The sequence below is a fragment of the Platalea leucorodia genome, assembly GCF_965183815.1.
Source record: "Platalea leucorodia genome assembly, chromosome: 3".
NCBI lineage: Eukaryota > Metazoa > Chordata > Aves > Pelecaniformes > Threskiornithidae > Platalea > Platalea leucorodia.
This window is the reverse complement of record NC_138825.1, coordinates 127,046,422-127,061,211: the sequence shown is the minus strand read 5'-3', so window position 1 is coordinate 127,061,211 and position 14,790 is coordinate 127,046,422. Positions and strand designations below refer to the sequence as shown.

Here is a 14,790-nt window from a genome sequence, read left to right as displayed (position 1 = left end):
GAGAGGAGAGGAGGAAAGGAGAGGCTCAGCTTTGAGCTCTGCCGGGGCCGCAGCACCCTTGGGTGGGCTCGGTGGGAGAAGGGTCTGGGGGTGCTGGGGAGGGCAGAGCCCCCCGGGGCTCCCGATCTCCTCCATCCCACCGTCACCCACTGACGCAAGGCGGGAGGGGACCCCGCAGCGGCTTCTCCCATGGGAACCCCCCCGACCCAGCAGAGCTGTATCCCTCCTGCTCTTGCCCGTAGCAGCATCTCTGCAGCCTTTGCTCCCCGGCGCAGGCTGGAGACCTCCCTCTGCTCCATGCAACGGCCAAGAAGCCTCCAACGATTGCGAGCAGTTGCGTTCTGCTGCGTGACCTGGGGGAACAAGGCTGAGCCCCCCTCTCTTGGGCTGCGTGGGGAAACTGAGGCACGGACAGGAGGTGCACAAAGAGGAGAGCCGGGGGTACCTCGAATGGTGTTGGGCATCTGGCTCCAAACCTCCAAGGGGATTTCGGCATGGCTGATGGCACCAGGAGGGATGGGGACATGCCATCTCCATGGCTGCGGCCACCAGCAGAGCTCTGGGCTGCTCTCCTGCCTTTAAGGGGATAAAACCCATCCCTCCAAACCCAGGCGAGAGCTGATCTAACAGCGCTAAGCCTGCGAAGAGCGGATCTGGCTTGGCAGCAGCCGATGGAGAGAGCAGCTCATCCCAGCAGCAGCTTTCGCCCTGCCCGAGGGGGCACCCGTGGGGACGCGGGAACGTCGGGGGACTGGGTGCTTCCCTGGCGCTGCGTCCCGCTGCGATCCCTTCCCTCCCGCCCCTGGGATGCGGCTGGAGGGGGTGGAAGCATCCCTCCATCCTCCTCTGCCTCCAGTGCTTCCCATCGGGAAGTCACCATGCTGAGCTTAGCTGGAGCTTTGGTCTGATCCAGTATGACCATTCCCAGGGTGGAACTGGTCCTCCAGGCTCCCAACCCTCAGCACCCAGCCGCCGACCTGCCCGGGGTGTGCACAACCCCCTGGCGCCGGGGCAGCTGGGGACAAAGCAGATGTAGTGCTTGGGGACATGGTTTAGTGGTGGCCTTGGCAGTGCTGGGTTAGCGGTTGGGCTTGATGATCTTCAAGGTCTTTTCCAACCTTAACGATTCTGTGATTCTATATTTTCTAAAGTCACTGGTGGGCTGGGGTGGACCTGCTGGGAGGCTGCTGGTGACAAGCCTGGGAGATGCCAGAGGGTCCTGCTGCCATCCAGAGGGACCCGGAGAGGATGGAGAAGCAATCAGAGGGGAACCTCATGACGTTCAAGGAGGAGAAGTGCAAAGTCCTGCTGCTGGGGAGGAACAACCCCATGGAGCAATGGCCACCCAGCTGGAAAGCACCTTGGCAGACGAGGACCTGGGGGTGCTGGTGGACGCCAGGCTGACCATGAGCCAGCAATGTGTCCTTGCTGCGAAGGAGGCTGAGGGTATCCTGAGCTTCAAAGCATTGCCAGCAGGTCGAGGGAGGCCACACCGGGGTCCAGTGCTGGGCTCCCCAGTCCACGAGAGACGTGGATATACTGGAGAGAGTCCAGTGAAGGGCCATGAAGATGGTGGACTGGAGCATCTCTCCGAGGAGGAAAGGCTGAGCGAGCTGGGGAGCAGAGGAGGGTCTCACCATGGCTACAAATGCCTGATGGAGGAAGAGGATGGAGCCAGGCTCTCCCAGTGGTGCCCAGTCACAGGACAAAAGGCTCGGCCAGCTCCAGCGGGTCCCCCAGCCCCACCATCCGCTTTGGGAAAAGGGGGCATCCCCAGGGGAGCCGTGGGGACCCGCAGGGGCCGGTCTTCTCTGGCCAAGCCAGGGCTGCAGGCAGGACCCTGCTGCGGGCAGGGGATGGGTGGGAGCCGCGACACCCCCATGGCAGGGGCTGAGGGGTCTCCCCTACGGAGGAGCCCGAGCCTGGATGAATTTTTTCCCTCTCGAAGCATTTAAATTTTCCTTGTCAGCCATAGCCCAAATATTTACAGTCCGCTGGAGCGACTTAAAATTCCTCCCCGGTATTAGGCAACACGGCAGCTCGCTCAGGGCCGCGGGGGAAGCTCAGCCCCGGGCGGCCGGGACTCATCCTGCTGCCTCCTCCAAGCCACGAGGAAGAGGAGGAGAAGGGGTGGGGAGCGAAGGCCAAAAAGGGGCCAGGTGGGGGGTGGGAAGCAGGTAGAGAACAGGGAAAATGGGGTTTTTCAGGGGGGAACAAAGAAGAAGAAATGAAAACGCGCGCTGCTCTGGTTTCTAAAGCCGTTTCGGTAAATAGGGGTTTAATGTTTTTAAAAAAAGCCTTTTTGTTAGCATTATGTTTTTAACAGCAGCACCGGCTTGGGGACACTGAGCTGGTGATGGGGGCACTGGGGTGACCCAGGGGGTGGTGGGAGGGAACCCGGTGGCATCTCCGTGGGCAGCATCGCGTCACCCTCTGTGGCGTGACATCACTCCGGGGCGATGGGGTGACGTCACTCCCTTCCTGAACTCGCCGGAGCAGCACCGGGGCTGCCTCCCCAAAACTGGGGGAGCCCCCAAGAAGAGGCACCCCGTCCCTCGGCCGGCATCGGGGCTGGGTGCAGGTTTCCCCAGCGCTGGGGCGGCTGCTTTCCAGATGGTGATGAAGGCAAGGCGGAGGCAGGCAGGTGATGAAGGCAAGGTGGAGGCAGGCAGGTGATGAAGGCAAGGCGGAGGCAGGCAGCGGTGTCCCTGCCCACATCTGCCCACATCTGCCCGCAGCCCCGGGGGGCAAAGCGCGTGTTTGAAGGTGGGGGGAAACCAATCTCCCCCCGGAGAGGGATGGGAACGCTCTGGCTGGCGGCCCCAAGCCCGGGGAAACGGGAGCGGAGGCCAGGAGATGGAAGAATTAAGCGCTCTGTTAATGAGGGGACGACCCTCGTTAATGAATTACGTGGGGCCGGGGAGCGTCTCTGCGGGTGATTCGGGGTGTACGTGCACTGACCTGCAGGGATGCAGGCGTGCGAGCAGGAGATGCCACCGTCCCCCCTGCCAGCCCGTCCCCGCTCCTCCTGCTCGCCGGCTGCGGAGTGGCCTGGGGTGCCGAGTGTCCCTAATGTCCCATCTCCTCCCCCCGGGACCCCAGGGACACCGGGTGGGCACGCATGTGCGTGTTGGAGGTCGGCGGCTCTGCCACCGCGTGTCCTTGGGATGCTCACCAGCCATGCCCAGCCCTCCTGGAGGAGGGGACCAGCACGGGGGTCCACGGGGGACCATCCCCATCCTCCCCATCCAGCCCAGCTGGCCCAGCCCGTAGCATCCCCACGGGTGACACCAGCGAGTGGCACGGTGCCCGTCGCCCATGCGGACACGTGGTCGGGCTCCTCCAGGCATGAGCCGCCCGCGGCGGGAGGCTGCCTTCCCCGCTGTGCCCCCCGCCCACCCGCCACCATCGCATCGCCGGTATTTTCATGGATGAAGGCTGTGGAGAGGGACGGGGGGGATGGGAGGGACGGGGGGGGACGGGGGGGGTTTGTCTTGCTGGCTGGAGCAAGGGGTGATGAGAAATGGCCACGCGTTCGGTGGCACCAAAGAAGGAGAAGTCAGCGGGGCCGGGAGGAGGCGGCCGCATCCTGCTTCCATTGCTCTTTCCCATCGGATGAGGCCCAGCGGCTGCCGAGGGGTCCCCACCGGGGGGGATCGGGATGCGCTTGGGATGCTGGGGGGGTCACCGGGGGTCCTGGAGGCAGCTCCACAGCCCGAATGGCAGCGGGTGCCAGCGGCTGCTGGGTGTCCCGGTCCTGCGGGGTTTGGGGGAGCTGCTCTGCCCTGGCCCTGTTTCGGGAGGAGCCCCCCCACCCCAAAGCCACCGGAGCCAGAGCTCGCTCCCTGCCACATCCCTCCCCAGGGATGCATTTCAGTCCCCATCCCTCCCCAGGCGTTTTGCTCCCCATCCCACCACATCCCTCCCCAGGGATGTGTTTCAGTCCCCATCCCATCCCTCCCCAGGAATGTGTCTCCGTCCCCATCCCATCCCATCCCTCCCCAGGGATGCATTTCGCTCCCCATCCCATCCCATCCCTCCCCAGGGATGCATCTCGGTCCCCATCCCATCCCATCCCATCCCATCCCATCCCATCCCATCCCTCCCCAGGGATGCATTTCGCTCCCCATCCCATCCCATCCCTCCCCAGGGATGCGTTTCGGTCCCCATCCCATCCCATCCCATCCCTCCCCAGGGATGCGTTTCGCTCCCCTCCCGCAGCATCCCCGGGGGGCAGCGTGGGCAGGAGGCGATGCCCTGCCCGCCCGAGGCCCCCCAGCCACGGGAAGGGTTAACTCCCGTCGGCGCAGGCAGCCTTGGCCAAGGCCCTTGGAGTGGGTTTTTCTCCCCCCGCTGCCTCCCACGGGTCACGGCCGCCGGGGCTGACGTCGGATGGAAAAACAATTTATCTCCGGCTGGCGGGGAGGCCCGGGGGGGGACGGCAGCGGAGGCCGCTGCCAGGTGTGGAGGGGCCCCCCGGCACCCATCACGGGTGGGTGGCGAGAGCCCGGGGGCCAGGGCTGGTCCCAAATGGGGCTGAGGGGGGAACTGGCCCCCCAAGAAGCAGAGCTGGGGGGGGCTGGGGGTGTTGGGGGGGCTGGGGGGTGTTGGGGGGGCTGCCCTGGAGCTGCGGCCGTGAGCCAGGGTCCTGAGCCCCTGGGGTGCCCCAGGGATGGCGCCCGCACCCAGCCCCGCTAAGGGTGAGCCCAGGCAGGGCAGGGTTAGCCCGGGCAGGGTTAGCCAAGGCAGGGCAGGATTAGTCCAGACAGGTTTAGCCCAGGCAGGGCAGGGTTAGTCTGGGCAGGGTTAGCCCGGGCGGGGTTAGCCCGGGCGGGGTTAGTCTGGGCAGGGTTTAGTCCAGGCAGGGTTAGCCCGGGCAGGACAGGGTTTAGTCCAGGCAGGGTTATCCCGGGCAGGGTTAGCCCTGGCACGGTTGGTCCGGGCAGGGTTAGCCCGGGCAGGGTTATCCCGGGCAGGGTTATCCCGGGCAGGGTTTAGTCCAGGCAGGGTTATCCCGGGCAGGGTTAGCCCTGGCACGGTTGGTCCGCGCAGGGTTAGCCCGGGCAGGGTTAGCCCGGGCAGGGTTAGGCCGGGCAGGGTTAGGCCGGGCAGGACAGGGTTTAGTCCAGGCAGGGTTAGCCCGGGCAGGGTTAGCCCGGGCAGGGTTAGCCCGGGCAGGGCAGCCGGGGAAGGTGGCCCCGGCGGGGTGGGGGGTGGGTCGGTCCTGCCTGGGCCGGGAAGGGCGGCGGGGCCCGATCCCCGGGCGCCGCGGGGATCCCAACGCTGCACCGCCGGCGCCATCTGCCGGCACCGCCGCGGCGGGGACACGCGTGACACGGGGCGGGGGACACGGGCACCCCGCCCACGGGGATCGCAGCACTGCAAACCCAGCCTGGGAACGGAGCACCGGCTGACCGCGGCGTAGGGACCGGGGCACCGGGATGCCGCCGGCACGGGGGCCGCGGCGGGACCCACGGAGCCACGGCGTGGGGAGAGCGGGGACGGCGGCACCGGGGCCGCGCCCGGGAGCTAGGACCCAGGAGCGCGGCGCGGCGGGGGAGGGCGGGGCCATGCGTATATAGGCGTGGTTTTGCGCGGAGGGGCGTGTCTTCCATATATATTAGGCGCTGTAGGGCGGGGCGTGCTGGCTTGTGGGCGTGGTTAGAGGGGCTGGCGGGGCCAATGGGGGCGGAGCGGGGCTCGCCGGGGGGGCGGGGCCTCGGGGAGGGGGCGGGGCCTTGCGGGAGCGGGGCGCGGCGGCGGCGGCGGCGGCCCCGGTGCAGGGCGGGAGGCGGCGGCGGCGGGGCCATGGCCTGGTCCCGGTACCAGCTGGGCCTGGCCGCCCTCATGCTGCTCACCGGCTCCATCAACACCCTGGCGGCCAAGTGAGTCCTCCCGGCGGCTGGAGCGGGGTTGGGGGACCCGCACCCCCGGGGCTGGGCTCCGGGAGCTCCCCCCGGCCCCCCGCTCCGCCCTGGGCCCGGGCCCGCCGTCCTGCTCGGGGCCCTCCCGGGCCTCAGGGCGGCCTGGCCCCCCCCAGGCCCGGGCCTGGCGGGGTTGGAGCCCGCTCTTCAGGCCCCCGGTCCCCTCCTCCCACCCCAGGGCTGGGGTGTCCCCCCCCGAAGTGTCACCCCCCGGGGTGGGCTTCGGGTCCCCCCGTGTGGCCTTGGGGACGGCTGTCCCGGGCCGGGCCCGGGTCCAGGCTGCGTTGGCAGAGCCCAAGGCCCTGCCCGCTGCCCCCCTCCCCGGTTTGGGGGGGCTGCTGTTGCACTGGGGAGGTCCCCATAGGGACTGGGGCTGCTCCTGCTTGGGGGGGGGGCAGCTCCTGGTGATGGGGAGGAAGGGGGGGGCTGCATGGCCGGGGGAGCAGGGGGTCCCCAGCCTTCTTATGGGTGCTAGGGAGGAGCCCCCCCAAAAACCAGGCACCCTGCGGCCGCTTCTGCACTCCAGCTCACCCCAAAAGCTGGGCAGGGGCTGGATCGAGCCGCCTTCCCACGGAGAGCACCCTGGGGTGCTCCCGGCCTTCGCAGCGAGGATGAGGACGGTGTTTCCAAGAGCTGCCCGGGCAGGGCAGACCTGCCAGGCCAGCTCAGCCCGGTGCTGCCGGGCAGACGCATGGGCCGGCCCCGGTGCTGCAGCAGATCGAGGTCCCCAGATGGGGGAAACTGAGGCACAGAATCCCCGCAGGGCAAAGCAGAGCTGGGAGATGGCACCGAGCTCTCAACCAGCTCACGAGACCCCGCGTGCGGCCCGGCAAAGCCTCTTGCGAAACACAGACCCGAGCCGGAGTGTGGCGGAGGGGCTGCGGTGCGTCAGCCGGGGCTGACTCACGCCAAAATCTTGCTGGCCTGGCTGAAAAGCCCCTGGCCGAGCGGCGAGGGCCGGGCTGGGGATTGCCCCGGCCTCCGCTCGTGCCCCGTTTCCCCGAGCTCAGCAGGTCTGCGGCCGCTCGGCATCAGCAGAAAGCGGCTGGAGGGTGTCCTGGGGGCCGGCAGCCGGCCACCGAGGGGCTGGGGTCCCCTCCCAATGCGGATGGTCCCCGAAGAGGGGAGATCCGCGCCGAAACGGGCCATGGGGACGGGTGCCACAGCCTGCGTTTATCCAGCGTTGCCCTCCGTACTGCTTGGAATACCCAAAAGAGGGGGGTTGTGCCCCAAAACTGTGGCTGGGGGTGTGAGTGGTGGGTGCTGCCCCCCCAGCCTGCGATCCGGTGTCCTTTATGGGCTCGGTGTCCCTTAGCCCCCAGGTCTTCAAGGCCGGTGACGTAGGGAGGAGGGAAGGGGTTGGGGTGACCCCCCCACGATGCTGTCCCGGTCTCCCCGGCAGGAGACGGCGCTCCCCAGCCGGCTCCGGCCACGCGTGCCGGCAGCGATGGGCGCGGGGACACCGGATCGCGGGGCTGTGCGACACGGCGGTGTCCATTTCCCTGCCTGTCACTCAGGGCCGGGAGCCAGGCCGGGAGCTGCCAGCAGGTCGGGGCAGCTACGGCATCGTCTCCTTCCTTACAGATGTCCTGTCCCCAGAGCTGTCACCTCGGGGGGCCGGTGGCCCAGAGGACAGCCCTGGTAGCCCAAAGGACAGCCCTGGGCTGGCTCTCGGGGTGTTCTCCAGCTCCCCGCAGCCTAACCGTCGCCCTCTCCTCTGCCTCGTAGGTGGGCTGATAACTTCAGCGCGGCCGGCTGCGGCGGGACGGAGGAGCACGGCTTCCAGCACCCGTTCCTGCAGGTGAGCCCCCGGGCCGGGGCAGGACGGGCCGCGCCGGCAGGGCCGCCCCCCTCACCCGCCTCTCTCGCAGGCCGTGGGCATGTTCCTGGGTGAATTTTCCTGCCTGGGGGTGTTTTACCTGCTGGTGTGGAGGGATCGGCGGAGGCCGGAGCCCAGCATGGCCCCGTCGCAGCCCTTCAGCCCGCTGCTCTTCCTTCCCCCCGCCCTCTGCGACATGACTGGGACCAGCATCATGTACGTGGGTAAGTGCTGGGGACGGGGACGCCGCCTCCGTCCCCCCCTTTCCCCGCGGGGACCTGGCTGCCCCTGGGGCCAGACGCGGCTGTCGGGCTGCAGGATTCCACGGTGCATTCGGTTTTGGGGGAGGATGACCCCCAAGGCAGTTAGAGGGGTCTGAGCAAACGCTTCCCACCCGTGCGGCGAGTTGTGGCAGGGCTCGGCCCTGTTCCTCGCAGGGTACGGGGTTCCCGTGGAGCAGGGATGTGGGGCTGCGTCTTGGTACGAGCCAAGTAGGAGTCGGGGGGGACAGTGTCACTGCTCCTTCCTCCTATTAATCACCGATCTGCTCTTAATTACCGCAGCAGACCGTTAAGCAGAGGGGCGGTGGCGTTAGCCAGCTCCGGCAGCGTCCACGACTCACGGGTCCGTCTCTCCCCACGCAGCCCTGAACATGACCAGCGCCTCCAGTTTCCAGATGCTACGTGGATCCGTCATCATCTTCACCGGGCTCCTCTCCGTGGCTTTCCTGGGCCGCAAACTGGAGCTGAGCCAGTGGCTGGGCATCCTGGTCACCATCGTGGGGCTGGTGGTGGTGGGGCTGGCGGACCTGCACAGCTCCCGCGACCCGAAGCACAAGCTCAGCGAGGTGATAACAGGTAGGCGCTGGCCCTCGGGGCAGCGGCGGCGGGGAAATAACCCCCGGCAGGGTGCGTGCAGGGCTGGCCGGGCTGCCCGTCCGGGGGGCAGGGAGAGGGGGGCTCAGCCTCTCCCTTCTCCCCCCGTTTCCCCCTCCCCTCCCCCCCTTTTGCCCCTCCTTTCACCCCCTTTTCTCCCCCTTCTGCCCCCCCCTTTTCCATTTCTCTCTCCCCCCTTTTCCCCCTTCCCCTCCCCCCTTTTTCCGCCTCCTCTCCCCCCTTTTCCCCCCTTTTCCTTCCCCTCTTCCCCCCCTTTTTCCCCCTTCTCCCCCCTCCCTTTTCCCCCTTTCCCCCCTTTTCCTCCTTCTTTCACCCCCTTTTCCCCCTCCTCTCCCCCCCTTTCCCCCCTTCTCCCTCCCTCATTCTCCTTTCCCCCTTTTCCCCCTTCTCCTTTCCCCTTTTCCCCCTCCTTGCACCCCCTTTTTTCCCCCTTCTCCCCCCTTTTTTCCCCCTCCTCTCCCCCCCCTTTTTCCCCCTCCTTTCACCCCCTTGTTTCCCCCCTTCTCCCCCCCTTTTCAACTTCTCTCTTCCCCCTTTTCCCCCTACCCCCCTTCTCTCCCCCCCTTTCCCCCTTCTCCTTTCCCCTTTTTCCCCTCCTTTCACCCCCTTTTTCCCCCCTTCTCCCCCCATTTTCCATTTCTCTCTCCCCCCTTTTCCCCCTTCCCCTCCCCTCATTTTCCCCCCTCCTCTCCTCCCCTTTCCCCCCTTCTCCCTCCCCCCTTTTCCCCCTCCTTTCACCCCCTTTTTTCCCCCCTTCCCCCCCTTTTCCCCCTCCTCTCCCCCCCCTTTTCCCCCTCCTCTCCCCCCCTTTTTTCCCCCTCCTCCCATTTTCCCCCTCCTTTCACCCCCTTTTTCTCCCCTTCTCCCTCCCCGCTTTTCCCCCTCCTCTCCCCACTTTTTCCCCCCCTCTCCCCCCACCACAGGCGACTTGCTCATCGTCATGGCGCAGGTGATCGTCGCCATCCAGATGGTGCTGGAGGAAAAGTTTGTCTACAAGCACGACGTCCACCCGCTGCGGGCCGTCGGCACCGAAGGTCTGTCGCGACATCGGCTGAGGGGGGCCGGATCCTGCAACCCCAGCCTGGGGAAGGCTGCAAAAGGGGTGCTGCTGGGGGGGTCAGGGATAGCTGGGGCGGGGAACGGGCACCCACTGACACCCGCTCGCACCCAGGTTTTTTCGGCTTCGTCATCCTGGCCCTGCTGCTGGTGCCCATGTACTACATCCCGGCGGGCAGCTTCAGCGGGAACCCTCGACGGACGCTGGAAGACGCCCTCGACGCCTTTTGCCAGATCGGCCACCGGCCCCTCATCGCCCTGGCCCTGCTGGGGAACATCAGCAGCATCGCCTTCTTCAACTTCGCCGGCATCAGCGTCACCAAGGAGATCAGTGCCACCACCCGCATGGTGCTGGACAGCCTCCGCACCCTCGTCATCTGGGCCGTCAGCCTGGCCGTGGGCTGGGAGACCTTCCACGGCTTGGAGATCTTAGGTTTTGGGGTGCTGCTGCTGGGTGCTGCGCTTTACAACGGCCTGCACCGGCCCCTGCTCGCCCGCTTGCCCTGGCGCATGGAGGAGGCCGGCGCGGCGGCCGAACGGGAGGGCTTGCTGCGCGGGGAGAGCGCGGCCATCAACGGCGAGAGCTGAGCCGCGCCGTGTCCCGCTCGGGGTTCGCTTCCCCGGCCGCTCTCCCCTCCTCGGGAGGGGATCAGCGTGGCGGCAGCGGCGACGCCGGCGCCCGCTGCTCTTTGTGGGAGAAACCTCGCCCCTGCCTCGCCGCCGGGGCTGCGGGAGGGGATGGCGAGGCCGTGCCTGCCCTTCCCCGCCGGCTGCTGGGGGGAGATCGGAGCCTCTGCCCCTGTTCCCAAGGGGCTGTGGTGGGGCTGGGGCTGGCCCCGCTGCTCCCCAACCTGGGGTTCCCCCCCCCCAATAAAGTGACTCTGCCCGCGGCTCGCTCCCCGGGTGGCTGCGCCGGCCGCGGCGGGGTCCTGGGGGCTCAGCGGGGGCTCAGCGGGGCTGGGGGACGGGGTCTGGCCCCCCGCGGGCGCCGGTGTCCCCGCAGGAGGGGGGGTGCTGAGTCCCCCCCATGCCCGTGGCCATGCGGGATGTGATCCTGGGTGGCCCCAGGGGAAGGAGAGGACCCGCACATCTTTCCCACGGGGGGGGGGAGAGAAGGCAGAGAGCCCTGGCATCCTTGTGGGGGGCTCCTGCCAGCCCAGGTTTTGGGGGGGGGCAGATCCTGGCCCCCCCTTGGCTTCCCCCTCCAGTTTCGCAATGTCCGCTGCTCACCCCCGGGCGCGCGCGGCTGCTTTTTGCGGCGTTTATTTTTGTGACCCAAAGAGGCGGAGGCGAGCGCAGGTGGGGTGTTCGACTCTACCTTTATTTTCTGGGTTTTTTTGGGGGTCCGCGGTGGGACCCCGGCAGCGGGGCGGCGGCGGGGGGGGAAACGGGACAGCAGCGGCGTTTGCCCCCCTGGCACGGGGCTTGGTGCGGCATCGGGGCTGTGGCGGCGGCGCGGAGCATCGCCCGGCTACTCTCTGCCGGAGGAAGGATGGGAAGGGGTGAGCTACGGCATGGACCCCCCCCCAATTCCTGCCGTGGGGATGGGGGGTCCCGGACTCACATGGCATTTTGCTTGTAGTGCTGAAGCGCCTGCTCGGCCACCATCTCCATGAAGCGGGGGTCATCCCAGGAGATGTCCCCCGGCACGGTGAGGGACAGCGGCTCCGAATCGAAGAGCTGCACCGTCACCTGCGTATCGGGGGGAGCCGAGGGGTCCTCGAGGTTGGGAGCCTTGGAAAGGACCTGGAGATGGGGGGACAAAGCCGGGAGAGCCGGGTTAGCCCCCACGCCGGCCCCTCGCCCTGGCACCCGGCCCCGCGGCCGGCTATTGTGCCGAGAGGCTCGCCGTTGGGCGCACAATCGCCTCTTTCTCCCCCTGACCCACTTTCCGTGGCTGCCGGCCCTGCCGTGGCGGGGGGACGGCGGCGGGGGACTCGAGCCCTCCGGCCGCGGTGCCGGCGGGACTCACCGTGGTGACCTGGAGAAAGCCGTCATTGCCTTGGGTGAGGTTGGCCAACCGCGAGACCCAACCGAACTGACGGTTGAGCTGGTCCAGGAGGCTGGTGGTGTTGAGCATCTCGGCTTGGAAGGCGCGGAGGAGGTCGTCGTAGCGGCGGGTGAAGCGTTCGGCCAGGCGCAGCGCGTCCTCCAACTGCTCCCGCAGCTGGCTCTGGGCAGGGTCCGTCTGCCCGCAGTCTTGGGGGGGGATTTGGGGGGCATCAGGGGGGGCTAGGGCTCCCCCCCAGCCCCGGTGCCTGCACCCCACTGCGTCTCACCCCCCCTCCCGCCCTCCCCGGGGACGATCCCCGTCCGCGGTCCCCGTCCCGGCTCACCCACGGACAGGATCTCCCGGCACTTCTCGCACTCGTCCCGCATCCGCAGGCAGCCGGCCGAGTTACGCCGGATCTCCCGGCACACCATGCGCTCGTCGCTGAAGTTACGGGATTCTGCGGAGAGCCCGGCCCAGCCTCAGCACCCCAAAACACCACGGGGTGCGGGGGGGGGGAGCACCACAGACCCCCCAGCCCCGGGGCAGAGCTGCGGGGCCGGCACGGCCAATGCCCCAGGGTGCCCTGAGGGGACATAAAAACGCTTTTTCCAGGGAATTTTGACCCCCCCCCGGCTGTTTTTTCCAAAGCAAGGTGCTCCCTGCCAACCTCCGTTTCGAAATCGCCCTTTTCCCAGCCGCCTGAGCCGGGGCAGCGGTGGCAGACGGTGACGGCACCGGTGGCAGACGGTGACGACACTGGCAGCCGGGCTGCAACCGGCGCTGCCCGCCCAAAACAAACACCTTCCCGGGATGGCGGAGGCTCCGGCAGCCAAGATTTAGGCAGGGGGCAAAAACCCAAAAACCCAGCCCAGCTCTGCAAACAGGGGCGCTTGTGATTCCCAGGCTCCCGCGGGGATTCTCCAATGTCTCGTAGTAGGGTTGAGCTCATCCTCAAGGTTAATCACCCCCTCATAAGAAGCGGGGGGGGTGGATTGCCGGGAAGCCTGGCCGTAAATCTCCTGCTTCCAGGCAAATTGAGGAGCCCACGACACCCAGCCCGCGGCGAGCACCCTACCTGGGGCAAAGCCACCCAGCGCGTGCTCCCAGCCGCCCTGCGCCTCTTCCAGCATCCGCTGGGTCATCTCGAAGAACGGTTGGAAGAGGCGGTGGAAACCGTGGTGGGGATGGTGGAAAAAGGGATGCAGCTCCCGGGAAAGCCTCTCGCTGCGCGGGGGCAAGCGGACGTGCTGGACGGGAGGGCGGAAAGCCTCGCGGAAACCACCGAAGGGTGCTCGGAAGAAGGGATACATGCGGCCGTAGACTTGGGTGCTGTCTTGGAAGATGTCATCCACCCCATCCTCCAACAACCCAAAACGTTCTTCCAGGTCCTCGAACTGCCGTTCCTGCCGCTGGTCCCGCTCCAGCAGCGAGTCGATGCGCTCGCCGTTCACCCAGATGGAGAAGGGCGAGGAATGGTTGAGGAATTCCTCCAGCTGCCGGGCAGGGGAGCAGGATCAGGCCAAAATTTCCCCCCTCCGCACCTCCCTCAGCATCACCGGGTGCTGCGGGACCGCTCACCTGCCGTCCCACCAGCCCCGAGCCGCTGTGGCACGTGCGGGAGTAGAAACGCATGCAGGTGTGCTTGAGGCAGGGCTTGCATTCTTCCCAGAGCGCCAGCATCGTCTCGTTGCACACCTCCTGCTTCGCCGCCAGCTGCTGCTCCTTCTCCCGGGCCAGCTGCACCGCCTCCTGCAAGGCACCCGCGTCCAGCCCCCAGGGCGTCCCCCTGCTCCCGGGATCCCCGGGATCCCGGGCACGGCATCCTTCGGATGCGCCCAGGCCGGCAGCGGGGGTATCCGGGTACCAGGGTCGGAGCGACCACCCTCCTCATCCTCACTCACCTCCTTCCTCCTCTTGGTCTCCTCCAGCGTGTGCAGGATGGCTTGGTGGTCCTTACTGGTTTTGTCCATGAGGGTCTTCATCTGCTTCACCCCGTTGATGGCGTTTTCCACCTCCGTGTCGATGTATTTGCTGCCGGCTGCCGACATCTCTGGAGCGGGGGGAGGAAGGGCATCCCTCGGCCGGCCGCTCCCAAGGCGGCGGTGGGAGCTCCGCCAGCGCATGCAAATATTTGTGGGTGCGGAGTCCCCGTTTGCTCGCCAACGGCCCCATTCCCGTTCACAGAACTCAAGAAAAGTGACCCAAAATCCGGCCCGGGCTGGGGCCGCGTCTCCCTGCCCGCCCCCCCCAGTATCTGGGAACGGCCTCGTGCCGGGGTGGCTGTCGGGCTGCGCCGTCCCCGTCCGGCCATCGCCACCGGCCCTCGCCCGCCTGGCCCAGGGGGATCTCTGGGGGCAGGGTCTTCCTTGCCCACCCCCCAAAAGCATCCAGCCCCATCCCTGGGTTCCCGGCCCCCCCAGGATGATGCCGTGCCCTCTCCATCCAGCCCCCCAGGATGATTCTGTGCCCCCTCCAGCCCCCCAGGGACGATGCCGTGCCCCCTCCAGCCCCCCAGGGATGATGCTGTGCCCTCTCCATCCAGCCACCCCAGGATGATGCTGTGCCCCCTCCAGCCCCCCCCGGGATGATGCCGTGCCCCCTCCATCGAACCCCCCGGGATGATGCCGTGCCCCCTCCATCCCCCCTGGGACGATGCCGTGCCCCCTCCAGCCCCCCAGCACGATGCTGTGCCCCCTCCATCCCCCCTGGGACGATGCCGTGCCCCCTCCAGCCCCCCAGCACGATGCTGTGCCCCCTCCAGCCCCCCAGGACGATGCTGTGCCCCCTCCATCCCCCCTGGGACGATGCCGTGCCCCCTCCAGCCCCCCAGCACGATGCTGTGCCCCCTCCAGCCCCCCCGGGACGATGCTGTGCCCCCTCCAGCCCCCCCGGGACGATGCTGTGCCCCCTCCATCCAGCCCCCCAGCACGATGCCGTGCCCCCTCCAGCCCCCCGGGACGATGCCGTGCCCCCTCCAGCCCCTGCCACCCGAGGATCCCACCCCATCCCCGTGGGCACAGCGCTCCCCCCACCCCACAACCATCCCGTTTGCTCCCCCAGCCCGCAGGGAACACCACCCCCCCCCCCCAAAAAAGCTGTGCC

At 67.9% G+C, this 14,790-nt stretch overlaps 2 protein-coding genes across 2 annotated transcripts; one reads left to right on the top strand and one right to left on the bottom strand.

Annotated features, from left to right (window-relative positions):
• Positions 1 to 5,808: 5,808 nt before the first annotated feature.
• On the top strand, positions 5,809 to 10,557 carry SLC35F6 (solute carrier family 35 member F6; the record flags this gene model as incomplete). Its single annotated transcript, XM_082305987.1, has 6 exons — positions 5,809 to 5,885; positions 7,653 to 7,725; positions 7,796 to 7,967; positions 8,388 to 8,600; positions 9,563 to 9,673; positions 9,811 to 10,557. 6 exons carry the CDS (start codon positions 5,809 to 5,811, stop codon positions 10,281 to 10,283), a joined length of 1,119 nt encoding a protein of 372 aa, XP_082162113.1. The 3' UTR covers positions 10,284 to 10,557.
• A 440-nt stretch (positions 10,558 to 10,997) lies between these two features.
• CLU (clusterin) lies at positions 10,998 to 13,736 on the bottom strand (the record flags this gene model as incomplete). Its single annotated transcript, XM_082305899.1, has 7 exons — positions 10,998 to 11,173; positions 11,260 to 11,441; positions 11,668 to 11,894; positions 12,032 to 12,145; positions 12,764 to 13,181; positions 13,267 to 13,437; positions 13,590 to 13,736. 7 exons carry the CDS (start codon positions 13,734 to 13,736, stop codon positions 11,167 to 11,169), a joined length of 1,266 nt encoding a protein of 421 aa, XP_082162025.1. The 3' UTR covers positions 10,998 to 11,166.
• Positions 13,737 to 14,790: the final 1,054 nt, after the last annotated feature.